We start from the raw sequence: 27,565 nt of genomic DNA on the forward strand, positions 1-27,565 counted from the left end.
TGAATGGAACCAATCAATTTTGTTTAACACTTACCATTGGATCTCGAAGTCATCGTCATCATCCATTGGGTGATAGTTGCCCGACCAAGGGAATTCTGAGAAATTTAAAGGATTCCTACCAGAGTGATCAATCTAAACAATTGTCTTTCCATTACTTATTGTTTCCCGAAATGTGCCTCAATTTGTTTTCAAAAGTGCATGATCAAATTTCAACTTCTATTTTTTTCAAAATCCTTTTTCAAAATAAAGTGCCGTTTTTTTTTATTTAAAATTTCAATGTTTCCCTTTCCTCTTTTTTTTTCGAAAGTTTTGAGGAGTTCGAATTTTATTCCAAGGAATCAACCAAACGATCACCCTTTAGCCATGTATCTTGTACAGGATCCAAAATTTTATTCGAAATGAGAGACTCGGTCATTACTTCCTTCTCTAACATTTCTCCATAAAATTAAGGTTCCCTCAAAGTCAGTGGCCCAAAGGTTTTTACCTGATGAAAAGAACTTTCCGTAATTTCGAAACTCTATTCAAATTTTATTTTCAAAAAATTTCCAAAGAATTTTAGATCTTATTCCAAGAAATCAATCAAACAGTCACCTTATAGTCAAATGTCTTCTAAGGAAATTCAAAATTTCACTTCAAAGTGAAAGACTCGGTCATCACCTCCTCATCAACACTTTTCCATAAAATCAAATTTTCTCTAAAGTCAAAAACCTAAGGATTTCTGTCTGATCAAAAACTTTCCATAATTTCTAAAATTCTACTCGGGTTTTCTTTCATAATTCTTTCCTCCCAACAAGCTCTCGATCTTATTCCAAGTATCTAATCAAACAATTGTCTCCTTAGTTATTTCGAATTTTATTCAAAATTGAAGATTTGGTCACCACCTCCTTATCTACCATTTTTCATAAAAGTCGAAATTCCCCCTAAAGTCAATGACTTAAAGATTCTTATTCGATCAAACACCTTCCATAATCTCCGAGGCTCTACTTAAGTTGGAAAGTTCCTTTTTTTTTTAGAAGTTATTCTTTAATAACATGTTTTCTTGGGAATTTAAATTTTAAAAAGGCAATCATTCTTTTCTTTTTCCTCTTCTTCATTGATCACTAAGATAATAACCCAAATTCAAACTCAAATTCTTTAAAATTGGAAAACCACCCTCCTAATTTACTATTGATTACTCAAATCATAATCAAAATATGAATCACTGCCTAAATTAAACCCCCAAATCTTTGTAACTGCATCATTGCCCCCCAAATAACTCGGATTACCACAGAATCAAATCACTGCCACGTCAGATTCCGCAGATTTTGGAAATGAAATCACTGTCTTTCTCGTTGTTAGATCGTTGGAATCAAATCAAATCATTTCCAAAATATCACATAAGCACATAATTTCCATTCACGCCAATTTGGGAAGTAGGGTTGCCCTGTCCTAATTTAGAAGTCAGACCTCGGATTCACTAAATCATTCAAAGAGGCAATAATACAATCCTGGAAAGGAAGGTATCCTGCCCTAGTTTGGAAGCTGCTAATGCTCTCTCCATGCAAAAGGAGGTAAGTTTGGTCACAAAAGGGCACATTAGTTGTTACTATCAATATACCACTCCTTCCACAAGGGAATCATCAAACAGTACTAGTAGCATAGTCTCATGCTTGCCTTATTGACATAACATAACCCACGAATAGTGTCCGGGATACTATGCCACAAACCCAAGGATAAATGAATGGAACCAGTCAATTTTGTTTAACACTTACCATTGGATCTCGAAGTCATCGTCATCACCCATTGGGTGATAGTTGCCCGACCAAGGGAATTCTGAGGAATTTAAAGGATTCCTACCAGAGTGATCAATCTAAACAATTGTCTTTCCATTACTTATTGTTTCCCGAAATGTGCCCCAATTTATTTTCAAAAGTGCGTGATCAAATTTCAACTTATATTTTTTTCAAAATCCTTTTTCAAAATAAAGTGCCATTTTTTTTTTATTTCAAATTTCAATGTTTCCCTTTCCTCTTTTTTTCCGAAAGTTTTGAGGAGTTCGGATTTCATTCCAAGGAATCAACCAAACGATCACCCTTTAGCCAAGTATCTTGTACGTGAACCAAAATTTTATTCGAAATGATAGACTCAGTCATTACTTCCATGTCTAACATTTCTCCATAAAATTAAGGTTCCCTCAAAGTCAGTGGCCCAAAGGTTTTTACCTGATGAAAAGAACTTTCCGTAATTTCGAAACTCTATTCAAATTTTATTTTCAAAAAATTTCCAAAGAATTTTAGATCTTATTCCAAGAAATCAATCAAACAGTCACCTTATAGTCAAATTTCTTCTAAGGAAATTCAAAATTTCACTTCAAAGGGAAAGACTCGGTCATCACCTCCTCATCAACACTTTTCCATAAAATCAAATTCCCTCTAAAGTCAAAAACCTAAAGATTTCTGTCTGATCAAAAACGTTCCATAATTTTTAAAATTCTACTCGGGTTTTCTTTCACAATTCTTTCCTCCCAACGAGCTCTCGATCTTATTCCAAGTATCTAATCAAACAATTGTCTCCTTAGTGATTTCAAATTTTATTCAAAATTGAAGATTTGGTCACCACCTCCTTATCTACCATTTTTCATAAAAGTCGAAATTCCCCCTAAAGTCAATGACTTAAAGATTCTTATTCGATCAAACACCTTCCATAATCTCCGAGGCTCTACTTAAGTTGGAAAGTTCCTTTTTTTTTTGGAAGTTATTCTTTAATAGCATGTTTTCTTGGGGATTTAAATTTTAAAAAGGCAATCATTCTTTTCCTTTTTCTCGTCTTCTTTGATCACTAAGGTAAGAACCCAAATTCAAACTCAAATTCTTTAAAATTGGGAAACCATCCCCCTAAATTACTACTGAATACTCAAATCATGATCAAAATATGAATCACTGCCTAAATTGAACCCCCAAATCTTTGTAACTGCATCATTGCCCCCAAATAACTCGGATTGCCACAGAATCAAATCACTGTCACGTCAGACTCCCCAGACTTTGGGAATGACATCACTGTCTTTCTCGTTGTTAGATCGCTGGAATCAAATCAAATCATTTCCAAAATATCACATAAGCACATAATTTGCATTCATGCCTATTTGGGGGGTAGGACTGCCCTGTCCTAATTTAGAAGTCAGACCTAGGATTCACTAAATCATTCAAAGAGGCAATAATACAATCCTGGAAATGAGGGTATCCTGCCCTAGCTTGGAAGCTGCTAATGCTCTCTCCATGCAAAAGGAGGTAAGTTTGGTCACAAAAGGGCACATCAGTTGTTACTATCAATATACCACTCCTTCTGCAAAGGAATGATCAAACAGTACTACTAGCATAGCCTCATGCTTGCCTTATTGACATAACACAACCCACGAACAGGGACCGGAATACTATGCAACAAACCCGAGGATAGGTGAATGGAACCAGTCAATTTTATTTAACACTTACCACTGGATCTCGAAGTCATCGTCATCACCCATTGGGTGATAGTTGCCCGACCAAGGGAATTCTGAGGAATTTAAAGGATTCCTACCAGAGTGGTCAATCTAAACAATTCTTTTTCCACTATTTATTGTTTCCCAAAATGTGCCCCAATTGATTTTCAAAAGTGCGTAATCAAATTTCAACTTCTATTTTTTTCAAAATAAATTGCCGTTTTTTTATTTAAAATTTCAATGTTTCCCTTTCCTCTTTTTTTCCGAAAGTTTTGAGTTCGGATTTCATTCCAAGGAATCAACCAAACGATCACCCTTTAGCTAAGCATCTTGTACGGGAACCAAAAATTTTATTCGAAATGAGAGACTCGGTCATTACTTCCTTCTCTAACATTTCTCCATAAAATTAAGGTTCCCTCAAAGTCAGTGGCCCAAAGGTTTCTACCTGATGAAAAGAACTTTCCGTAATTTCGGAACTCTATTCAAATTTTATTTTCAAAAAATTTCCAAAGAATTTTAGATCTTATTCGAAGAAATCAATCAAACAGTCACCTTATAGTCAAATGTCTACTAAGGAAATTCAAAATTTCACTTCAAAGTGAAAGACTCGGTCATCACCTCCTCATCAACACTCTTCCATAAAATCAAATTCCCTCTAAAGTTAAAAACCTAAGTATTTCTATCTGATCAAAAACTTTCCATAATTTCTAAAATTCTACTCGGGTTTTCTTTCACAATTCCTTCCTCCCAAGGAGCTCTCGATCTTATTCCAAGTATCTAATCAAACAATTGTCTCCTCAGTCAAACGTCTTTCTAGGGGATTTCGAATTTTATTCAAAATTGAAGATTTGATCACCACTTCCTTATCTACCATTTTTCATAAAAGTCGAAATTCCCCCTAAAGTCAATGGCTTAAAGATTCTTATTCGATCAAACACCTTCCATAATCTCCGAGGCTCTACTTAAGTTGGAAAGTTCCTTTTTTTTTAGAAGTAATTCTTTAATAACATGTTTTCTTGGGGATTTAAATTTTAAAAAGGCAATCATTCTTTTCTTTTTCCTCTTCTTCTTGGATCACTAAGGTAAAAACCCAAATTCAAACTACAATTCTTTAAAATTGGGAAACCACCCCCCTAATTTACTACTTATTACTCAAATCATGATCAAAATATGAATCACTGCCTAAATTGAACCCCCAAATCTTTGTAACTGCATCATTGCCCCCAAATAACTCGGATTGCCACAAAATCAGATCATTGCCACGTCAAACTCCCCAGATTTTGGGAATGAAATCACTGTCTTTCTCGTTGTCAGATCGCTGGAATCAAATCAAATCATTTCCAAAATATCACATAAGCACATAATTTGCATTCATGCCTATTTGGGGGGTAGGGTTGCCCTGTCCTAATTTAGAAGTCAGACCTAGGATTCACTAAATCATTCAACAAGGCAATAATACAATCCTGGAAATGAGGGTATCCTGCCGTAGTTTGGAAGCTGCTAATGCTCTCTCCATGAAAAAGGAAATAAGTTTGGTCATAAAAGGGTACATCAGTTGTTACTATCAATATACCACTCCTTCCACAAGGGAATGATCAAACAGTACTAGTAGCATAGTCTCATGCTTGCCTTATTGACATAACATAACCCACGAATAGTGTCCGGGGTACTATGCAACAAACCCGAGGATAGGTGAATGGAACCAGCCAATTTTGTTTAACACTTACCATTGGATCTCGAAATCATCGTCATCACCCATTGGGTGATAGTTGCCCGACCAAGGGAATTCTGAGGAATTTAAAGGATTCCTACCAGAGTGATCAATCTAAACAATTGTCTTTCCATTACTTATTGTTTCCCGAAATGTGCCTCAATTTATTTTCAAAAGTTCGTGATCAAATTTTAACTTCTATTTTTTTCAAAATCCTTTTTCAAAATAAAGTGCCGTTTTTTTTATTTCAAATTTCAATGTTTCCCTTTCCTCTTTTTTTTCGAAAGTTTTGAGGAGTTCGGATTTCATTCCAAGGAATCAACCAAACGATCACCTCTTAGCCAAGTATCTTGTATAGGAACAAAAATTTTATTCGAAATGAGAGACTCGGTCATTACTTCCTTGCCTAACATTTCTCCATAAAATTAAGGTTCCTTCAAAGTCAGTGATCCAAAGGTTTTTACCTGATGAAAAGAACTTTCCATAATTTCGGAACTCTATTCAATTTTTATTTTTAAAAAATTTCCAAAGAATTTTAGATCTTATTCCAAGAAATCAATCAAGCAGTTACCTTATAGTCAAATTTCTTCTAAGGAAATTCAAAATTTCACTTCAAAGTGAAATACTCGGTCATCACCTACTCATCAACACTTTTCCATAAAATCAAATTCCCTCTAAAGTCAAAAACCAAAGGATTTCTGTCTGATCAAAAACTTTCCATAATTTCTAAAATTCTACTCGGGTTTTCTTTCACAATTCCTTCCTCCCAAGGAGCTCTCGATCTTATTCCAAGTATCTAATCAAACAATTGTCTCCTTAGTCAAATGTCTTTCTAGGAGATTTCGAATTTTATTCAAAATTGAAGATTTGGTCACCACTTCCTTATCTACCATTTTTCATAAAAGTCGAAATTCCCCCTAAAGTCAATGACTTAAAGATTCTTATTCGATCAAACACCTTCCATAATCTCCGAGGCTCTACTTAAGTTGGAAAGTTCCTTTTTTTTTTTTAGAAGTAATTCTTTAATAACATGTTTTCTTGGGGATTTAAATTTTAAAAAGGCAATCATTCTTTTCTTTTTAATCCTCTTCTTTGATCACTAAGGTAAGAACCTAAATTCAAACTCAAATTCTTTAAAATTGGGAAACCACCCCCTTAATTTACTACTGATTACTCAAATCATGATCAAAATATGAATCACTGCCTAAATTGAACCCCCAAATCTTTGTAACTGCATCATTGCCCCCGAATAACTCGGATTGCCACAAAAGCAAATCACTGCCACGTCAGACTCCCCTAACTTTAGGAATGAAATCACTGTCTTTCTCGTTGTTAGATCGCTGGAATCAAATCAAATCATTTCCAAAATATCACATAAGCACATAATTTGCATTCACGCCAATTTGGGAGAAAGGGTTGCCCTGTCCTAATTTAGAAATCAGAACTCGGATTCACTAAATCATTCAAAGAGGCAATAATACAATCCTAGAAAGGAAGGTATCCTGCCCTAGTTTGGAAGCTGCTAATGCTCTCTCCATGCAAATGGAGGTAAGTTTGGTCACAAAAGGGCACATCAGTTGTTACTATCAATATACCACTCCTTCTACTAGAGAATGATCAAACAGTACTAGTAGCATAGTCTCATGCTTGCCTTATTGACATAACATAACCCACGAATAGTGTCCGGGATACTATGCCACAAACCCAAGGATAAGTGAATGGAACCATTCAATTTTGTTTAACACTTGCCATTGGATCTCGAAGTCATCGTCATCACCCATTGGGTGATAGTTGCCTGACCAAGGGAATTCTGAGAAATTTAAAGGATTCCTACCAGAGTGATCAATCTAAACAATTGTCTTTCCATTACTTATTGTTTCCCAAAATGTGCCCCAATTTATTTTCAAAAGTGCGAGATCAAATTTCAACTTCTATTTTTTTCAAAATCCTTTTTCCAAATAAAGTGCCGTTTTTTTTTATTTAAAATTTCAATGTTTCCCTTTCCTCTTTTTTTTCGAAAGTTTTGAGGAGTTCGAATTTTATTCCAAGGAATCAACCAAACGATCACCCTTTAGCCATGTATCTTGTACAGGATCCAAAATTTTATTCGAAATGAGAGACTCGGTCATTACTTCCTTCTCTAACATTTCTCCATAAAATTAAGGTTCCCTCAAAGTCAGTGGCCCAAAGGTTTTTACCTGATGAAAAGAACTTTCCGTAATTTCGGAACTCTATTCAAATTTTATTTTCAAAAAATTTCCAAAGAATTTTAGGTCTTATTCCAAGAAATCAATCAAACAGTCACCTTATAGTCAAATGTCTTCTAAGGAAATTCAAAATTTCACTTCAAAGTGAAAGACTCGGTCATCACCTCCTCATCAACACTTTTCCATAAAATCAAATTTCCTCTAAAGTCAAAAACCTAAGGATTTCTGCCTGATCAAAAACTTTCCGTAATTTCTAAAATTCTACTCGGGTTTTCTTTCACAATTCTTTCCTCCCAACGAGCTCTCGATCTTATTCCAAGTATCTAATCAAACAATTGTCTCCTTAGTGATTTCGAATTTTATTCAAAATTGAAGATTTGGTCACCACCTCCTTATCTACCATTTTTCATAAAAGTCGAAATTCCCCCTAAAGTCAATGACTTAAAGATTCTTATTCGATCAAACACCTTCCATAATCTCCGAGGCTCTACTTAAGTTGGAAAGTTCCTTTTTTTTTAGAAGTTATTCTTTAAGAACATGTTTTCTTGGGAATTTAAATTTTAAAAAGGCAATCATTCTTTTCCTTTTTCTCGTCTTCTTTGATCACTAAGGTAAGAACCCAAATTCAAACTCAAATTCTTTAAAATTGGGAAACTATCCCCCTAAATTACTACTGATTACTCAAATCATGATCAAAATATGAACCACTGCCTAAATTGAACCACCAAATCTTTGTAACTGCATCATTGCCCCTAAATAACTCGGATTGCCACAGAATCAAATCACTGCCACGTCAGACTCCCCAGACTTTGGGAATGAAATCACTGTCTTTCTTGTTGTTAGATCGCTGGAACCAAATCAAATCAAATCATTTCCAAAATATCACATAAGCACATAATTTGCATTAATGCCTATTTGGGGGGTAGGGTTGCCCTGTCCTAATTTAGAAGTCAGACCTAGGATTCACTAAATCATTCAAAGAGGCAATAATACAATCCTGGAAATAAGGGTATCTTGCCCTAGTTTGGAAGCTGCTAATGCTCTCTCCATGCTAAAGGAGGTAAGTTTGGTCATAAAAGGGCACATCAATTATTACTATCAATATACCACTTCTTCCACAAGGGATTGATCAAACAGTACTAGTAGCATAGTCTCATGCTTGCCTTATTGACATAACATAACCCATGAATAGTGTCCGGGATACTATGCCACAAACCCGAGGATAGGTGAATGGAACCAGTCAATTTTGTTTAACACTTACCATTAGATCTCGAAGTCATCGTCATCACCCATTGGGTGATAGTTGCCCGACTAAGGGAATTCTGAGGAATTTAAAGGATTCCTACCAGATTGATCAATCTAAACAATTGTCTATCCATTACTTATTGTTTCCTGAAATGTGCCCCAATTTATTTTCAAAAGTTCGTGATCAAATTTCAACTTCTATTTTTTTCAAAATAAAGTTCCTTTTTTTTTATTTAAAATTTCAATGTTTCCCTTTCCATAACATTATTTGCAAATTTCAAATTTAAAACTGCTCTACATCAAATTTCTTATTTACATGACAAACATTCCAGATAGATATTTGATGTAGGCTGGAAAAGAATCCAGTAGCTAAAGGTTCAGAAGGATCCTAAAAAAACTAGGATCAACCTGAAATCTAGTAAAATCTGATCTTGGTTATAAATCAGATTATTATTATTATTATTATTATTATTATTATTATTATTATTATTATTATTATATCAACATAAGCTTGACTTTATAAGCCGTGGGGATATAAAACAAGACCTAGAAATAAAAAAAAAAGACGGTCAAAAGACAACACCATATCTAAAATTTTGTTCTCCAAAAAAAGCCTTCCAAATACTTTATTGCAGCAGAAATTCATAAGTCTATTAGGCCTTAAGTTACTTAACCTACAGGCCACTCTAAGTAGCAATGACTTGGCCCCTAATTAAATCATGCAGACAATCAAGCTAAATCAAATAAACCTTTTACAGCTAACCTGTAAACCCAGCCCATGTATCCTAATAACTTTTGTAAACTCAAACCACCTCTCTTCCTCTCTCTCCCTCAAAACACAGTTAATCATATTAGATGGAGATAGTGTGTTTCAAATGGAATTCATGAAGACATAATTTATAGCGATCCCGGTTTCCCCTTTTCTTTAACTGTTATATCCGGACTTAGGTTCCGCGGAATTGGTTGTCGTATATATCTTGTTTACATCCTTTACTCCTTGCATTTGAGTCTTGGGTTGTGTTGGGAGAGTTTGTTACAGGTTGGTTGGACTTAGAAACCAGAGTAGTTGCCCAGATTTTGGCCTTCACGCTCGAGCGGGGATTTTGACGCTCGAGCGGGCCCTTCGTTGTCGTCTGTCCGCTCGAGCGCGGTTTTCGACGCTCGAGCGTAGTTTTCCATCTTCCAGTATCTCCTCTGTAGTGTTGTGCGCTCGAGCGGGAGTTTTGATGCTCGAGCGGGATGTTGTGTGACGCTCGAGCGGGGAGTGTTGACGCTCGAGCGGAGACCTGGTTCTGTAAAAGTTCTGGGAGTGTGTATCCGCCGCTCGAGCGGGATTGTTGACGCTCGAGCGGGAGTCTGTGAGTGACGCTCGAGCGGGGGTTTGGACGCTCGAGCGGGGCGACTTTTATATAAACCCGAGATCCGACCTTTTTGTTCATTTTTCAACATCCTTTCTCTCTCCTACTTTTCCAAAAAGGTATTTTGAGAGCTCCTCTCACTAAAACCCTAACTTCTCTCTTAGGATTGATCTAGTAGGAGTTGTTTTCTCACCTTGGGCCTTTACAAAAGTTGTGTTGATCGTCGAGGGCTATCTTTTAATCTGAAAATTTCAGGATTTGGAGCATTTCCGTTTCTTCATCTTCTTCGTTGAGCCCCATTATTCGAGGTAGGGATAACCTACTCCATCTTATGAGCTTTGTCTTTGAATTTTAGCATTTTGATATGTTGGAGGTTGTTGGGTAATTTTGAGAAAGTTTGGGCCTTTGTGTAATTTTACAAAAGTTGGGGTTTTATTTATAATAAACCTAGAAACATGTTTGGTATAGAGAAATGGAATAAATGTTGAATCATTGATGAAAATGGGACCTAAGGGTTGGGATGGTAATTATGGAAAATGACCTAATTACATTGTTTGATTAATTGAGATAATTAATTGTGAGAAATGAGGAAATGAAATGGAATTGTTGAGATTGGGAATGTATGGGGAAAAAGGGTGTAATTGAATTATTTATCACTCACCGAATTGAAATGTTGATTGAATATCCATTTGTGCATTTATTTCCTGCTTAGAAATAATTGTTTTGGGCTACCGGTGGAGGGTAGTGTTGATTGTTGTAGATAATGCATGATGATTAGGCAAACTAAAACTAATCAATCGGATGTGTCATAGAGTATGACGGTTGATAGAATACATTAACTTTATGTATTGAGTGATTGTGTATATGACCAATGTGTTTATATGCATTATGTGTAGACGGTTGGTAGAATACATTAACTTTATGTATTGATTGATTGCGTATGTGATTCTGTGTTTACATGCGTTATATTGTGTATAGAACCTTTGTGTTTATATGCATTGTGTAGAGGAGGAGATGGGGGATGTACTCCGCGGTTTAGGGGAAGATGGGGGATGTACCTCTAAACCGGATAGGATTGGGAGGAGATGGGGGATGAACTCCGTAGATACAGCTCATATGCTTGTCTAGTGAAGTGTAGATACAGCTCATATGCTTGTCTAGTGAAGTGTAGATACAGCTCATATGCTTGTCTAGTGAAGTGTAGATACAGCTCTTATGCTTGTCTAGTGAAGTGTGGATACAGCTAATATGCTTGTCTGTTGATGTGTGATATGCTTATCTATTGGAATGTTGATATAGCTCACATGCTTATCTGTTGTAGTAGTGATATAGCTCATATGTTTATCTATTGAAAAGTCTGTTTGATTTGATATAGCACTAAAATGTATATCATCATCGTTTGTGAAGTATGGAAGTAGTTTATGTGTTATTGATACAACATCAAAATGTGTATCCACCGTGAATTTTGAAAATGTTCTAGTGATGAACTATAATCTCATCAAAATGTTTTGGCCAGAGTACTGAACCCCGTTTTCAAACTCAAAGTTGAATAAGAAATGAAAGGTGAATTGTAACATAGGTTTGGTTGTCATGGAATTGAAATAAGATGTAAATGGAAGTGTAAGTATCGACCACCTATCAGTGCTAATCTTTTAATCATTGTTCATAGTTGGTTTAGTATATCTCTGCTGGGCTGTGGCTCACCCTATATGGGAACATCATTTTCAGGTACAGGTAGCATGCCGCCTCTACGAACATAGCTTGGGAGGCTAGGGGCAAGACATACTTTTGTTGCCTTATTTTCCTTTGATGTACTACATGTAAATTCAAGCCAAAGGCTTAATGTGTAACCGAGTTAATACTCTCTTTTGTAACCAAGTGATAACTTGGAAAGCTGTAAGCCCGCAGGGTATTTACTTTTGTTGTTAACGTGTAATACTTTTGTAATGAAGTACTCTGATTATTTGAGGGAATGTGGATCTTTTGTATATAAATGTATGTTTATATTGATGGGTTTAATATTATTATTTTGGGGGCGTGACATAATTGATTTGATATGATTAAGACGATCACATATAGATCTGTAAAACTTACATTAGAGTTACTTGGGACTGAGATTTTTGATTGGCCATAAAAGTAGCCAATTCCACCCAACAAACTCGCAACTACAGCCTTACCAGTGGAGATGGACTCAGAATCAAGCTGAAAACATGTCATAATATCAGAACAATTCATTTTATGCAAAATATAGATTTCGTACAATTGAATACAACTTAAACATAAAACGAAATGGCCACCGGGATTATTTGAACTGCTTGACATTTTATTTTGGTAAGTTAAGTAAGATTCATTTAAAAAAGGCATCAAGGGAATGCCATCCGTATACAAAAGAGGAGAAGAAAAAAAAGACCCTATACATCTTCATGTGTATCAAAAAGCTCTACAAAATTTAAGAGTTGGTCAAGAAAAGAAATCATAAGAATTGTTTAATTTTCCTTAAAATCTTGATCACAAAATTTAAGAATTGGTCAAGCTCTCCCTAAGCCTCGAAAAAAAAGGGAGACAAGCGTTGTTCTTTTCAAACTGAGAGCTGAAAAAGTCTCTTTAAGCCTATGAACTGGCTGAATAACTTTTATCAACATATTCATAATTTTAAGTTTAAACACAATGAGACCATCCAAATAATAATAATAACAATAACAATAATAATAATAAAAACTGTAACTTAAGAATTGTATAATTTTCCTGCAGTCACCAATGTGACTAGGCTTATAGTGACATGTTACTTGCAACAAAACTATCAAAGACATGCCATGATCCTAAAAATTCTGCATACAGTTATTTGATTTCAAAAAACAAATGACACAAATATAAGGATTTCATATGAATGGATACCTCATCAGCCAAATTAAAGCATTTTTTGAATTTGTCATCAAATTCTTTTTCCTTCTCTTCTAGTTGACTAGTCAGTAAGGTACCCAAAAGTATGAAGCAAAATTATCACAACTTACAAAGCTGAAATAAATAGCTTATGCTATTAAAAGTAAACAAAAAAATTACAAGAAATTGGGGAATAAGTCAACGTGTCCATACAAAAAGATTGTAATATTGCGCAAAAGAAATATAATTTCGGGAGGGGGGGTTCAACTTGTTTATGCAAAAGGAATATGATCCTACATTCAGAAGATATTTCAATTCCCCAAAGAGCGAAAAGTTCAAAAAATATTTAAATTTAAAATAAACAGGGAAATTTGGTCAGAGGATTGGGAAATTTGGTCGGAGGACTGGAATACGTGGTCACGAAAATGGTACCATTATGCTGAATTCTTGTCAATGACATTGACATCATCACATTGCCTATTAACTTAAAATCTTGATCATAGCGCACCCATCTTATCTCCACACCCTCCCGTGAGAATGACTGCACTACACCACTCACTTCTTTTAATAGCGTTAACAACTTCACTCTTCATTTCCTCTGCCAAATTAAATTAATGAACGTTATGAATTGACCTGAATCCCATCTCTGTAACAATTCTTCGAAGTTTTTATTCTAGGTCTTTTAGACAACAATCATTCCCAAAGTTGTCTCTCTCTCTCTCTCTCTCTCTCTCTCTTAATCAGCATGCCCATTTACTCTCCTTTGTCTATTAAGTTGATCTTTTTCCTTCTCACTAAACTTGTCCACCAAGTTAATTAAAAAATGTAAGTGAAGGTTTTCATGTAATCCTATATGCAGTCCTCTAGATTTCATGACATCCTAGCATATTGCTAAATATTTTTGGTTGCCTCTTTTCAAATTGAAAAGAGGTTATTTACCTCAAATCTAATTCTGCAGTCTTTCTTGTTTGGCAATACCAACAAGCAGCCTGTTTTCTTGTGCTTCTGATAAGTTATACCAGTATTACTTATAAGGAAGTTTCATAAAGAATGAGACACTTGTAATCTTATAAACACAATGTTCACAATCAAGATAAAGGAAACATGCACAGAACTTGACAGAAGATACCTGTAAGGCTGCTGAGACGTTCTTTAAGACTTGAATCTTTTACGCCAGTTCCAGATATAAAAGCTACATCTGTTCTGAAAGAAATCCTACCCAAGATCTACATAAAAAATAGAAAAACATATGGGGTAGAAGAGAAATGGAAACCTGAGAATGGCAATCATAGTCTGTGGACACATGTAACCTGTTACCTCCCTGACTACCTACCTGAAATACTAAAATGTTTGAAGAATCATCGGTAGTGTCTGAGAGTTGCAAACGACCAAACTTACTCACCTAACAACACATACAAGAGTGTGAGTGAGCAAGCAAGTGTGCGCACCCACACACACAAAGCATAAGTGAAAGAACCACTGCTGAAAACTGAAACATGAAACACTAGTACGATTATAACACTGTAAAATGGAAGCAAATGAATGTTTTACCAATAGCAGAAATCAACATGATTTAGCATGCAGAAAAAATAGCAGACAACAAAAAACATTAATTCTTACTTGGGCTCCAAGATTTTGCTGGACAAGGTCTGACAAATTGTGAATGTGAGATGTCCTGAAGCCAGAATAATGGACTTCCAAATCATCCTACAAGAAATTGGTTTGAGATTAAAGCTGAATTAAAAATATTGTTGGGGCCGCAAAATACATAAACATGGAGGAGCACAGGCATGCATGAGTAATTATTTCCTCTTTCACAATGAAGGTTCCCGTGCATCTATCTGACAACATACCATTGATTCTAAATTTAGATTCCAACTGCCAACATCTGTTCATGATCCAAAAGCCAGAAGGGAATTCTTACGAATGTTCAGGGTCTCCCTACTCAAACTCAAAGTGTTCCCATCTTCATCCGCAAGATAGAAGAAAAGGTGCACAGTTTGCATCTCCTCACTAAGCTTGGATCTGATAAAAATCAAAACAAATGAACGAAACATAAGCCAGTAATACCATCCTACTTCTAGCAACTTCCAATTTAAGAATAGAAGATATTCAAGAATTCATGATATGAAACAAAAAACGTGAAAACTATAAATTATGCTAAGTAAGAGAACATAAATGTAATTTACCAATTCTTACAGAGTATACAAAGTCGAATTTGAAAAAAAAAAGAAAAAAGAGAACCTCATTGCCATAGTCCAAGAAGCGAGCAAGTTTCTTTAGTCATATTTGTAAACCATGACATGAGGCACGGATCTAAAGAGAGCTTCCTAGGCTATACTTCAAAGTGTGAAGCACGTGGCAAGCACCAAGGTTGTTAAAATCGCGATCCGGATCGTAGGATCGTATGATTCTACGATCCATTTTTAGAGAATCGATCTAGATCGCATGCTGAATCGTATTTTGCTCGGGATCGGAACAGGATCGTTAGGATCGTTAATGGGATCGTAGGATCGTATTTGGATCGCGATCCTATACGATCCTACTTTTGGCCTTTTTCTGATATTTTTATTACAGGTTTGATGCACCTTCTCTCTCTTCTAAACACTTACGACATAAGATTAGGGCAAAATATTGGGGGAAAATTGCTGAGCAGCCTCCATCCAGCCTCCATCCAGATTCCAGCTCCAGGTATGCTTCGTCTGCTTCATCTTCTCTTCTTCTTCTTCTTCTTCTTCTTCTTTTTCTTCTTCTCTGTTCGACTCATTCTTCTCTTCTTTTCTGTGCTTCGAGTCCTTCTCTTCTCCTCTATTCGACTCCATCTTCTCCTCTGTTTGTCTTCTTCGACTCCTTTTCTTCTTCTCCTCCATCTTCTTTTTCCTCTGCTACTGCCTTTTTTTTCCCTCTTCTTTCATTTTTCTGTCTTTCATTCCCCTTTTTTTTTCCCCCTTTTCCACTTCGTCTTCCATTTTTCCCCTTCTTCCATTTTTCCATTTTCCTGTCAACCTAATTAAATTAATTTTTAACTTGTAATTTATTTTGCAGATAGCACCAAGGAAAAGTGCGCAGATACCAGTGTACCACCAAGGAAAAGTGCAGCTTCATTTCATACAGGTTTGTTCTCAATTAATTTGTAATTGTAATTTGTAACATGACTTTAGATTACCTAGTGTTCATGTTGGTAACAGTTGATTGATTCAATGTTTGTAATTTGTAAATTAACTTTTAAATTCTAATTTATCCTTATCTATAATTTCAATGAGGCCTTTGTAGGGCATCATGGTATTACTATTGTAATCAATTTATTTTTGACTGTAACTTGACTTTTTTCTCTCTGATATTTCACAACTATCAAATTGTAAATTATAGTCAATTGATTCAGTGATATTCAATATATGATTGTAGGTTTGTCAATTGAGTTAACAATGTCTGCCTCTGGTTCTGGAAGAGGGAGGAAGAGGAAAAATGTTGCGGGTAACCGAACAGATCCTGGTTGGGAACATGGAATTGAAATAGATGCTGCAACCAAAAAGGTACAATGCAAGTATTATAATGTGACTCGATCGGGAGGTATATATAGATTAAAACATAATTTAGCTTGTACTCATCAAAATGTTGAGCCATGTCCTCAAGTCCCAGAAGATGTTAGAGGAAAGTTCATGAGTCTTTTAAGAACTCAAACATTAGAGTCTCAAAATAAAAAGAGAAAGATGTTTGATGTTGGTGATGATTCTGAAGAGGAGGTGGAACTATTAGCATATCATCATCAAAACAAACAAAAACGGGTGGGTGCCATAGATAAATTTGTGATGAAGAAATCTGGACGTCAAAATCAAAAAACTCTCAATCAAATGTTTAAGAAAGAAGAGAGAGATGATGTTTGTCAAACCATAGCTCGTTTTTTTTACACTAGTGCAATTCCTTTTAATTGTGTGAACAACCCTATATTTCCACTCATGGTTAAGAAGATTGGGGATTATGGAAAAGGACTTGTGCCACCATTTTACCATGAAATTAGGGTGACATTTTTAAAAAAAGAAGTGCATGAGACACTACAATTGGTTGATGAGTTTAAGGAACAATGGAAGAAGACCGGATGTACAATTATGTCAGATGGATGGTCAGATAGAAAGAGAAGATCCATATGTAATTTTCTTGTGAATAGCCCTAATGGAATTATTTTCTTGTCATCACTAGATACATCCGACATTTCAAAAACGGGTGAAAAGGTTTTTGAGATGTTAGATGAGGTCGTTGAGAAGGTTGGAGAAGAAAATGTTGTACAAGTTGTAATTGACAATGCTTCTAATTATAAATTGGCGGGACAAATGTTAATGGATAAAAGAAAGGGCTTGTTTTGGACTCCTTGTGCCGCCCATTGCATAGATTTGATGTTAGAAGATTTTGAGAAGGAAATACAAGTTCATCGTGTTACAATTGGTAAAGGAAAAAAGATTGTGGCATACATTTATTCAAGAACCAATCTTATTCATTCGATGAAGGAGTTTACCAAAGACATTGAACTTATAAGGCCTGCGGTAACTCGGTTTGCTACCTCTTACTTGACATTGAGACGTCTTCATGAGCAAAAAGGCGCATTGTTCTCTCTATTTACATCAAACAAGTGGAGGAATAGTAGATTTGCGAAGTCTGAAAAGGGGAAAAAAATTGAAAATATTGTTTTGGACAATCGATATTTTTGGAAGGGTCTTTCTACCTACTTGAAGGCTGCAGTACCTCTCATTAAGGTACTTAGGTTGGTGGATTTGGATGAGCATCCAGCAATGGGATTCATTTATGAAGCAATGGATCGTGCGAAAGAGGAAATTCAAAAGAATTTCAATAATGTCCTAAGATGGTAAACTTTTTATTTAGTGTTGGCTATTTATTTACTCTTTAATACTATTTCCATAAACTATTTATTTATTCATTAATAATATTTATTAAATTGTGTCAGCTATGATCCTGTATGGGCCATCATTGATAGAAGATGGGAAACCCAACTCCATCACCCATTGCATGCTGCAGCATACTTCTTGAACCCTCAGCTTCATTATAGTCCCAATTTTCAAGCTGATGCAGAGATTAAAATTGGGTTGTACAAATGTCTTGAAAAAATGGTCCCTGACACTAATGAGAGGGTGAAGATAGATTTGCAAATTGATGCATTCAAGAATGCAAGAGGACTCTTTGGTATACAAAATGCAATCTTGACTAGAAAAAAGAAATCTCTAGGTTATTTATTTTTACCCTAAGTTGATTTGTAAGTTGTATCTATCAATCTTATGTTATGATTATTTGTTTTGAAGAACTTTAAATTTTGAACTACTTAATTAAAATTTCGATGTAGGGGATTGGTGGGACTCTTTTGGTGATGAATGTCCCGAGTTGAAGAGGTTTGCAATCAGGGTATTAAGTCTAACATGCAGTTCATCGGGGTGTGAGCGCAATTGGAGTGCTTTTGAGATGGTACACTCAAAGTGGAGGAATCGTTTACACCAAAAGAGAATGAATGACTTGGTCTTTGTGATGTACAATTTGAAACTAAGACAAAGGCACAAGAATAGACAATCAATCATGAATCCATTATGTTTGGATGATGTTCCATTAGACGATGAGTGGATAACAGAGAAAGAGAATCCGACTCTTCCAAGAGAAGGAAATTGGTTGCATGTGCTTGATAGGAATGCTCGACATAGATGTCATTCAGAAGATGAAGAGGCAGATGCTCTTGCAAGGGATTTGGAACAAGCATGTAAGTCTAGGTACATGATACATCTTTTAGTTTTAATTAGAAGTTGCAATTTGGATTTAATTTGGATTTTTTTTTTTTCTTCAACTTAGGCCGTGACCATATTGGAGAAAATGTCGATGAAATTCATGAAGTAAGTGATGATGATGATATGGATGACAACATGAATGCTCCAAGGGATTTTGATGATGACTTTGATGATGCTACTATTGGTGATGATGACATTGAGGAGTTGGGTGACACTGTGGGTGATGATGAAGATGAGGGAGACAATGAGATCGACAATGTTGTTGATTGTGGCAATGATGATTTCGGCGATGAAGATGATGACTTGTTTTAGCCTCTTGTTTATTTATTCTTCTCTTATTTTAGTTTGTTTTGTTAAGGATATCAATGTTGTGCAAGTGTTAACTTGAAGACTTGAAGTTGAATTGCTATTTTCTTTTAGTATGTTCTTTTGTTAAGATTTGAGGAAAATGTTTGAATGACAACTTGAATTGCCACCTTTTTTTATTATGTTTTCTTTGTTTAAAAAAATGTGCAAAATGTATATTTGAATTGATTATTGTTAGTGCACAAGTGAGAATGCGAGGATTTGAACCTCGATCTGCTCATAAGTATGAGAGCTCTACCATTTGAGCTACATTCTCAAGTTTTTTTGGGTCATTTTATATGTATTTTGATAGTATTAGTTAGACATATAAGAATTATTGCATTTTTTCATCGTTTTAGTAGGATCTTACGATCCTCGATCCAATCCTACGATCCGATCCTCCAGACTCCCAAAACGATCCTATGTAGGATCCCGATCTTAGCAACCGTAGCAAGCACATAGGTTTTGAACTTAGGAATAGCCACATCCTTATATATTGCTGAATTCATTAACAAATAAGTATTTTTCTCAAAATTAAGACTTCTAAGAGAAGAACACATTCTAATCTTCATCCTGTCATTGTTTGTATCAATGCTGTCATTAATTAAATTTAATTCATTCATTTCTTTGGGGGGTTTCAATAAATTGTTTGCAATTAAAATTCAACAGAACTAAACATTTTTTATGATCCTTTGTTTTCGTCTTTAGTCCTAAAATTCTATTTAATTTACAAAAAACAATTGTTAGCTGATGACATGATGTGTAATTCCTAAATATAGACCTTTTAAAATTTCCCCCCAAAAATATACATTTATTTGATAAATTTCCAAACACACATTAAACCCATGAGAAGTATTCATTCAGTACAAGTTTGCTTTCAACAATATAGAAGTACTGTTACAAAGCACCCACAATATAAAACTACTACTATAACAATGGGTAAATGTACTGGCAACACAAATACACAACCCAATCGTTAGTACTGATGAGTGTATTCTTACAAGGTCCCATAATTAATGCCTAAACTGTTAAAAATGCAAACCAATAATTCCCAGCATCTTTACTGTGTAAAATTTCAAACAAATAAAAACCATAACATAGGAAAAAATGTGTGCAAATCAAGGCTAACACACATTTCTTTTTATGCAAACCAATAATTTCCACCTCAGATTCGCATGCTATTTGCTTATAGGTTGTCTTGTAGAAAATCTCCAGTTTTGGGGCTATATCCACTAAACAAAACATGCTTATTAGAGGTATTTGATAAGACAAATGTAAGATTGGTGGGAAAGATATTTACTTCTCACTTTGCACATCAATTCAAACTGCCCAGTCCCCTCCATAGCCACTGCCATCTTCTTTGGATTTCAAAAAACTTGTCATCAAGGTCATATCTTGGTCAACTAGCATTTGACATCCATAATCCCGTCCATTGTGACACGTCCAACCGTATGTCTTCAATTCATCTGAATCTTGGCAGACATGTCACATGAAATATCTTCCATCCTTTAAACCAGGCCACATCAATCCAACAACCAGAGACTGTGGAGTCCTGACAACTACAACTGTTAATTTTATTTATTTTTTGATAAATAACTGTTAATTACAACCATCTTTACCACAATGGATAAAATTGAAAGGGTTAACAAACTTCACAGTGAATTTGTGGAACCTATTAGGATCGAAGAAACAATGCTCAAACACAATATATAAATATCACATATAATATAACACCAGTCATCCTCGGCTCCTTTTATTTCGAATCAAAACACCCATTATTTTGACTCATAATTTTGAAAGCGACCCTGCTACACAATTCTGAATTAATTTTTATATGAAAATTATGTTCGTAAATCATTTTACAGTCATAAAAAAGGAATTTTATTTTCCCCTCTCTCTCTGCCTCTTCTTTGTATTGCTGTAGCAAACATAAGTCTTAATCTGGAGGCAAACATCATAAACTTTGTTCTTAAATTCACCACTTGTTAGGATGATTAGCTAGTCCCCATTTGGCTTTGGCAAAATAAGCTGTTTTTTTTTTTTTTTTTGGCTAAAGCCCATTTGTTTTCGGCTAAAAAATGGGCGTCTGACCCAAAGGTCCAAGCCCAACATATCATACCCCATTTAGACCCAAAACAAATTTAATACTCCATTAAGTCCTCAAATTAACAATAAGACGAAAATACCCACAATAGATCATCCAATTTACATGCGTGCAACCATCTCCCACGTACCCCATCATCTCAGTCCGATCACTACACTGTCACGTCCCCGCCGCTCGAAATCGACTCCTCAGTTCTCCATCTCTCTTCCGTTCAACTCCATCCCCTCTGAAACCCTAACCCTAACCAGAAAACGTAATCGTTCATCTTCATCACCCACAATCATCTCAGTCTGATCAGTACACTGTTACATCTCCGCCGCTCGAAATCGCATTCTCAATCCTCCATCTCTCCTCCGTTCGACTCCATTCCCTCTGAAACCCTACCCTAACCACAAAACCAAACCATTCATCTTCAACATAACACCAAGCCGTTCATATTCTCCAATCGGCGACTCTCAACAACACGAAGAACCATCACCACTCTGAAGAGATTTCATAGTTCCTGACTTCCGATTCACAAAAATGGGGAAAAAAAGTAACATCTCTCTTCACCTATTCATTATTTTTCATTCACATTTGTACATCATTCTTTCATATTTCGTATATACACATTTTACATACTTCCAAATGTATAAACCCTCTATTATATATAGTCCCCTGTTTTTCAACATTCTAAACACTGTTTTTACACATAAATCTCTGTTTTATACATTCAAACACCTTATTCTTATTCTTGTTATTCAATATTGGCTTCTCTTATTCTTATTTTTGAATTTTTAATCTTCTTGTTGTTATTGTTGCTTTTTACAAAATACAATGGGCTGTTCCTATTGTTCATGCTGTTTCCTTATAAAAACTGCAACATCATAGTGTTTCATTTCATCACTATACAAGTAACATATCTAAATTTATTCAAACTGCAAATGAAACTGCAAAATTACACAGTTTAACCACTACTCAAAACAAATAGCTAACTTATTATAAAGTGCAAATCAAACTGTCAAATTATACAGTTTCGTAACTGTTACCAACAAAATACATATAACTTCATATTAAACTGCATATAAAACTTCAAAATTATACAGTTTTGTCACTATATTACTCATACCCTGCTGTCACTTTCATTTTTTCAGAAATAGCTGTTGGAAGATATTGGAAGAAACAAACCCATATGCCCACAAATCCAATTAGGGATTTAACCATCTCCCCTTTTGAAAGTCCATCTCCTGTATCCACTAAAATGCCACCACCATCTCCCCATCCACAAAAAACCAAACCACCACACCCAACAGACCCCACCAAAAAACCCACAAAACAACCACACCACCTACAAGAAAAAGCCCAAGAACTACACCACAGACCCCACCTATCCAACAAACACCAACCACACCTCCAACCATAACAAAAACAAACAAAAGAAAGCCAACAAAAAACCAAGAAGCTCCTCCAACCAAAAAAAGAAAGCTCCAAGAAAGCCAATCAACTCCCAAAACAAAAACCAAGGCATCAAAAGAAAAAAAGCCAGCAGTCCCTGCAAAGAGAGTCCAACAATTTAATTATCGTTCCAACATCAGAACGGTAATCAAACTGTTGAAGGGGGTCAAATTCACAAAAGCCCAACAGACAGAGCTGCAAAAAACCCCTTTTTGGCCCCTTATAAATGCTCTCTCCTCAACACAACTGAAGGCCTCTTGGTGCAGATGCGACAATTCCATTGTAGCAGAAATGACAACACTCTACAACAAAAGAAAAAGATCATTTCTACTTGGCAAAAGGGAAAGAAACTCAGAAACAGTGATATCAAGCTCATTTTTGGTATCGACTGTGGAGAAGACAGCATCACCACCAAACCCTATGCAAGACCAAAGGATTTTGAGCTTCCATTTTACAAATGAAGATGCAAATCAGTCAAGAGATTGGATGGCAAGTCTTTGACCAAAATGTTTCAACAAACAAAAAAAGGAAAATCAACCAATGATCGTCAAGATCTTGCAAGGGTAATCACCCTTTACTTGTGCTTGAAACTTCTCATGCCCACAACAGGCTATACACTCAGTTGGAGTTTCCTCAACTATGTTGACAATCTCAACAACATCAAGAAGTACAATTGGGTTGAGGCAATAAAAGACACACTGATGAATTCAATGGCAAATGCAAACAACAACCCAAGGCATGACACTGGATGCGTCATGTTACTCTTGGTAAACACATTACTCAACTACTTCCCACAAAAATATCAGACATCCACCTATTTCTAACTATCTAACATATTTCAACTTTTTTTTTTTTTTTACAATACTGGTACTGTGAGCACAGTAAACTCCTCCGACCATCCAACAAAGAAGGCTTCCCAAGGTTTATGAAATGGAACCTTGGCAAAATGTACTCCAAGTGGAAACACATCAGCCTTGCTCACTTTGAAAAGGTATTCAAACTCTTCTATACTATCATAGCACAACTCTATTCAACACTCCTTTCATATTCATTGTAGTACAAATCATATTATGAAACTGTGAAAATTTCAGTTTCAAAGCACACACTTCTTTAACATCACTCATGTTATGAAACTGTAACATTTTTCAGCTTCAAAAAACATATTTCGACACTTAACCCACATTACTCATAGTACAACTCATCTTATGAAACTGACCAAATTTACAGTATTACTGGCATATGCCACATTGTTCCAATGTAGGTTAACCAAAGTGCTTTAACCCCAACTGAACAAGAAATACAGTTATTGCATATCAATCAAAGCACATCAACAGACTCTTCAGCAAAGAAACAAGACCACAAAAAGGACAATAAGCAAAAAAAGAAAACAAAAGCAACAAAAAAAAGAAGACTTCTAGACAGTGATGAGGATGACTTTCTCGAAGAAGAACATCATTCAGAATCAGAATCACAATCAGAACAAGAAGAACAACAAAAAAAAAAGAAAGCAAAAACCACAAGAAGAACCAGAAAGTGATGAACAAGAAGAAAAGAGTGATGATGAAAAAAATCAAGTGATTGATGAAGAAAAAATTGATGAAGAAGAAACTGAAGAAGAAGAAGAAACTGAAACTGAAACTGAAGAAGAACAAGAACAAGAACAAGAACAACAACAACAACAACAACAAGAAACAGAAGAAGAACCTGATGAACAACAAGACAATGACAAAGCTGAAGAAAGACAACAAACAAAAGGGGACGACAAGGACAAGCTCATATCAGCCATGAGAGCACAAATGCAAGAAATGGAACAAAAATTCATGGCTGAATTGCGTAAAAAAGAAGATCAATTGAAGGAAATGTCCACCAAAAAAACTGGCAGTCCCCAACAAAGATCCATGGTCAAGAGAATCAAACAAAAATCAAGAAAACAAGCACATGACCCAGATTTTGAATACCAACCAATGACCAAACCCAAAGAAGATGCAAGAAACAAGACACAAACTGCTGCTGATGTACCCAAACCAACACAGGGTACCGATGAAGAAAAAGAAAAGAAGAATGACAACAAAAAAGAGGGTGCTCATGAAGAAAAACAACAGCAGAAAGAAAAGATGCAAGAACATATTGGCCAAGAGAAAGCAGTTGCTGCTGAAACAAACCCAAAAGAGCATGCTAATCAAAAGAAGACAAAACTTCAAGTATTGGAAAGTGATGATGATTTCCAAGAAGAATCAATACCAAACAAACCACTCGCCATTTCATGCCGCAAAACAAACAAGGTTTGGCATAGCCTATCCAAAAAAGACCAAGACCAAATTCAACTCATCAACAACACACAATCAAGTGCTTGTGTCTGGTCTGGCAGCGAAGATGAAAACTGCGTATACTTTTCAGATATATGCAGATTGACCAACAGGGAACCCTTATATGGGAATGTAGGTCTCCAACTGCACAATTTTACAGTTTCTGTACATATTCAATAACCTATTCCACAAACCTAACACATTCTCATATATAACATGTTTCAAGTCATTGATGCCTTCTCAGAAAAGCAATTGGCACTCCAACCAACCATTGAAAAATTTGAGAAAACGATCTAGTCTTTGCAAGCAATCCATATGCAGGAAGATCTTACGTTTTCTCAACACTCATCAATGTAAGCAAAACTTAACATACCTTACAACTGCAAAATTTTCTACTTTGTCAACATGTATTACTACATAGTTTTATAACATATTTCAAACATATATATAACTTACAAACTCCACTACAAAACCAAGATCAAGCACTGAGAGAAAAACTGATGGACAACCATTTTCCAGAAGCAATGAAAAACAGATATATCCATTTCCCAATCAACCACGACAACAATTGGACAATTGTGCTCTTTGACAATGCTGATGGAATATGGAGACACTATGACTCTTTGAGACCAACAAAACATTGCCACAACAAGCACTTTGAAATTGCAAAGCAAATTATAAGTTAAAATAAAATTTCATACTTAGTTCCATTCCTTTACAAACATCTCAACTCATCACTATAACTAACAAAAACACCCACTAACTATTTTGTAGCAACAACATCAACTGAGATGGAATAAAGCATTACTCAGCAAACAAGGAAACATGTTATCATCTCAAGAGTGCGAGACAGAAATTGCATCAATTGAGGAATGCCCACAACAAACCCCACACTCGTAAGATACAAAATCCATAAACTAATCTTCCAATATGCTAAATTTTGCAGTTTCACCTAACTAATTAACTTCATCTCAAACACTACAGGAATGATTGTGCAATCGCCGTCTACAATGTTATCAACCAATATCTCAACTGGCAACCTGTGCAGAAAAAACTTCGTCCAACTGAGTGGGTCAAATTTCGAGCACAAATCATCAATCAATTCCTCAATGATGAGAACCGATCCTGGAAACTCGAGCACTACCAAATGTTGACAAAACATACCAAACCATAGAAACAATGAACAAACTTATTGACAATACAAATATTCAAGGGAACATATCTTTATACCTTTTTTATTTTTTTTTTATTTTTCTTTTTTAACATGTGACAAGTACTTTATATACTTTTGGGAATGATCTTTTTCTGGTTATTATGGTTATGGTGAAAATGATTGATGTTGTTGTTGCTCTTCTTCTTGTTATTATTATTGTGGTTCTTCTTCTGATTGTTTGTCTACTTGTTTGTGGTTGCATATATTTTCATACAGTAAAGGTTGTTTCTAATAATTCTTCAAACTGCAAAATTTTGTAGTTTCATCAGCTTGTTTCTAATAATTTTTAAAACTGCAAAATTATGCGGTTTCATCAGGTCGTTTCTAATAATTCTTAAAACTACAAAATTATACAGTTTTCTCACTATGAAATATGAACTGCATTTCCATATTATACTGTTTCAATAAGAAATTTTCAACAACCTTCTCTGCATTCCATAAAAATAAAAAACAAAACCAGACTGTTACAAAACAACTTCAATAAGTAAAGAACACATCAACAAACAAAAAACAATTCAACCAACTTTATTCATTACTTCCATAATACCAAGTATCACATTTTTTATTATCATAATTCCTCAAATTCAAATACAAATCCAAAAGAATAGATTGTGGCCTCAAATAGCAGCCTTGCACGTCTTCTTATTGTGATTCCCATATTTCAAGCACCTCCCACACTTGATTTGCTTCACATTCTCACCCCTTGAAGGTATCCTCTTCTTCTTGTTCCACCCGGGCTGCTTCTTCGTTATAGGAGGTTTGATAACCGAACTACTAGCACCATCAAAGTCAAATCTCTCACTTGAAGGCACTGGATAAATAGATTCCTTGTATGACTCTCTAAAACAATCTACATGAAAAAAAGGATCAATGAAACCATACACATCTCTACCACTACTACGCAAAGCATGCACAGCATGACAACAAGGAAAACCATTCAATTGCCATTCATGGCAAGAACAAGTCTGTCTACCAATATCAACATAAAAAGAAATAGAAGAATGAACCTCAAGCACAGTATTACTAGCAACAATCACATCCCAAGACTTAGCTAGCTCCAAAGAGTCCACCAACTTCTTTTCCATAACTGGACACAATTTCGTAGTCCATCTTCTAGATTCAGCTCTTCTATCCGACAATTGAGTCATGATTTGAACCCTAATCATATCGACCATACAAGTAATAGGCAACTCACGGGCCCCACCAATCCAATTATTGTAAGACTCGGCAACATTAGATGACATCTCACCATATCGTTTCCCTCTAAAAAATGCATTGGCCCACTTATCTTTTTTGCAAACCATCCAACATACTATCAACTCTACCATTCCCAACAATACGCCTCAATTTCTCCATATAATGTTGGAAAGAAGCAACCGTTGGCGCATAAGCACATTTAACTAATATTTTCATCAAACACAGCTTATAGTTAGTACGAAGTCCCACTAATTTGTCAATCAAATTTCTCTTCAAATGATTCAAGCAATAAGCATGATGTGCATTGGGGAAAACCACTGAAAGAGCGTCT

At 35.4% G+C, this 27,565-nt stretch overlaps 4 protein-coding genes across 10 annotated transcripts in view; 2 read left to right on the forward strand and 2 right to left on the reverse strand.

Annotated features, from left to right (window-relative positions):
* Positions 1-20,532, reverse strand: part of LOC114305287 (UNC93-like protein 3) — a 41,441-nt gene extending 20,909 nt beyond the window's left edge. For 3 of the 6 annotated variants that reach the window (XM_082912205.1, XM_082912201.1, XM_082912202.1), the window contains exons 1-6: positions 20,281-20,532; positions 14,709-14,880; positions 14,476-14,562; positions 14,189-14,257; positions 13,985-14,081; positions 12,070-12,177 (exon numbers count right to left, since the gene is read on the reverse strand). The gene's annotated coding sequence lies outside the window, so the exon portion shown is untranslated. Of the gene's footprint in view, positions 1-3,467; positions 3,510-12,069; positions 12,178-12,870; positions 12,955-13,984; positions 14,082-14,188; positions 14,258-14,475; positions 14,563-14,708; positions 14,881-20,280 lie in introns of those variants that run through there. The other 3 variants (XM_082912206.1, XM_082912204.1, XM_082912203.1) reach the window with 2 other exon arrangements.
* Positions 15,231-19,123, forward strand: LOC114315855 (uncharacterized). Of its 2 annotated transcripts, XM_082912200.1 has the most exons (6): positions 15,231-15,546; positions 15,901-15,969; positions 16,261-16,388; positions 17,813-18,090; positions 18,206-18,610; positions 18,700-19,123. In XM_082912200.1, exons 3-6 carry the CDS (start codon positions 16,372-16,374, stop codon positions 18,945-18,947), a joined length of 948 nt encoding a protein of 315 aa, XP_082768326.1. In that variant the 5' UTR covers positions 15,231-15,546; positions 15,901-15,969; positions 16,261-16,371; the 3' UTR covers positions 18,948-19,123. The 2 variants fall into 2 exon arrangements, with proteins under 2 accessions (XP_082768326.1, XP_082768325.1); XM_082912199.1 differs by lacking the exons at positions 15,231-15,546; positions 15,901-15,969; positions 16,261-16,388 and adding an exon at positions 17,129-17,713.
* A 2,848-nt stretch (positions 20,533-23,380) lies between the features above and the next one.
* On the forward strand, positions 23,381-25,998 carry LOC145815402 (uncharacterized). The gene is made up of 4 exons (XM_082912050.1): positions 23,381-23,509; positions 23,780-24,800; positions 25,599-25,720; positions 25,809-25,998. Exons 2-4 carry the CDS (start codon positions 23,943-23,945, stop codon positions 25,996-25,998), a joined length of 1,170 nt encoding a protein of 389 aa, XP_082768176.1. The 5' UTR covers positions 23,381-23,509; positions 23,780-23,942.
* A 656-nt stretch (positions 25,999-26,654) lies between these two features.
* On the reverse strand, positions 26,655-27,281 carry LOC145815403 (uncharacterized). Its single transcript, XM_082912051.1, has 2 exons — positions 27,062-27,281; positions 26,655-26,887 (listed from the first exon to the last, which is right to left on the reverse strand). The coding sequence occupies exons 1-2, from the start codon at positions 27,279-27,281 to the stop codon at positions 26,655-26,657; spliced, it is 453 nt and encodes a 150-aa protein (XP_082768177.1).
* Positions 27,282-27,565: the final 284 nt, after the last annotated feature.

This window comes from Camellia sinensis, unplaced genomic scaffold, assembly GCF_055761805.1.
Source record: "Camellia sinensis isolate YWXY unplaced genomic scaffold, ASM5576180v1 Unanchor2, whole genome shotgun sequence".
Taxonomy (NCBI): domain Eukaryota; kingdom Viridiplantae; phylum Streptophyta; class Magnoliopsida; order Ericales; family Theaceae; genus Camellia; species Camellia sinensis.

Excerpts from the sequence above, each read along its gene's own strand:
- LOC145815403 (XM_082912051.1), bottom strand. The coding sequence starts at position 27,281 with ATGTCATCTAATGTTGCCGAGTCTTACAATAATTGGATTGGTGGGGCC. Across the intron at positions 26,888-27,061 it reads TTGGGATGTGATTGTTGCTA|ATTGTTTTAGAGAGTCATAC; the intron begins GTAATACTGTGC and ends TTTTTCATGTAG.
- LOC114315855 (XM_082912199.1), top strand. The coding sequence starts at position 17,184 with ATGTTAATGGATAAAAGAAAGGGCTTGTTTTGGACTCCTTGTGCCGCC. Across the intron at positions 17,714-17,812 it reads TTCAATAATGTCCTAAGATG|CTATGATCCTGTATGGGCCA; the intron begins GTAAACTTTTTA and ends AAATTGTGTCAG. Across the intron at positions 18,091-18,205 it reads TAGAAAAAAGAAATCTCTAG|GGGATTGGTGGGACTCTTTT; the intron begins GTTATTTATTTT and ends ATTTCGATGTAG.
- LOC145815402 (XM_082912050.1), top strand. The coding sequence starts at position 23,943 with ATGAGGATGACTTTCTCGAAGAAGAACATCATTCAGAATCAGAATCAC. Across the intron at positions 24,801-25,598 it reads CATGCCGCAAAACAAACAAG|CAACAACATCAACTGAGATG; the intron begins GTTTGGCATAGC and ends ACTATTTTGTAG. Across the intron at positions 25,721-25,808 it reads CCACAACAAACCCCACACTC|GAATGATTGTGCAATCGCCG; the intron begins GTAAGATACAAA and ends CAAACACTACAG.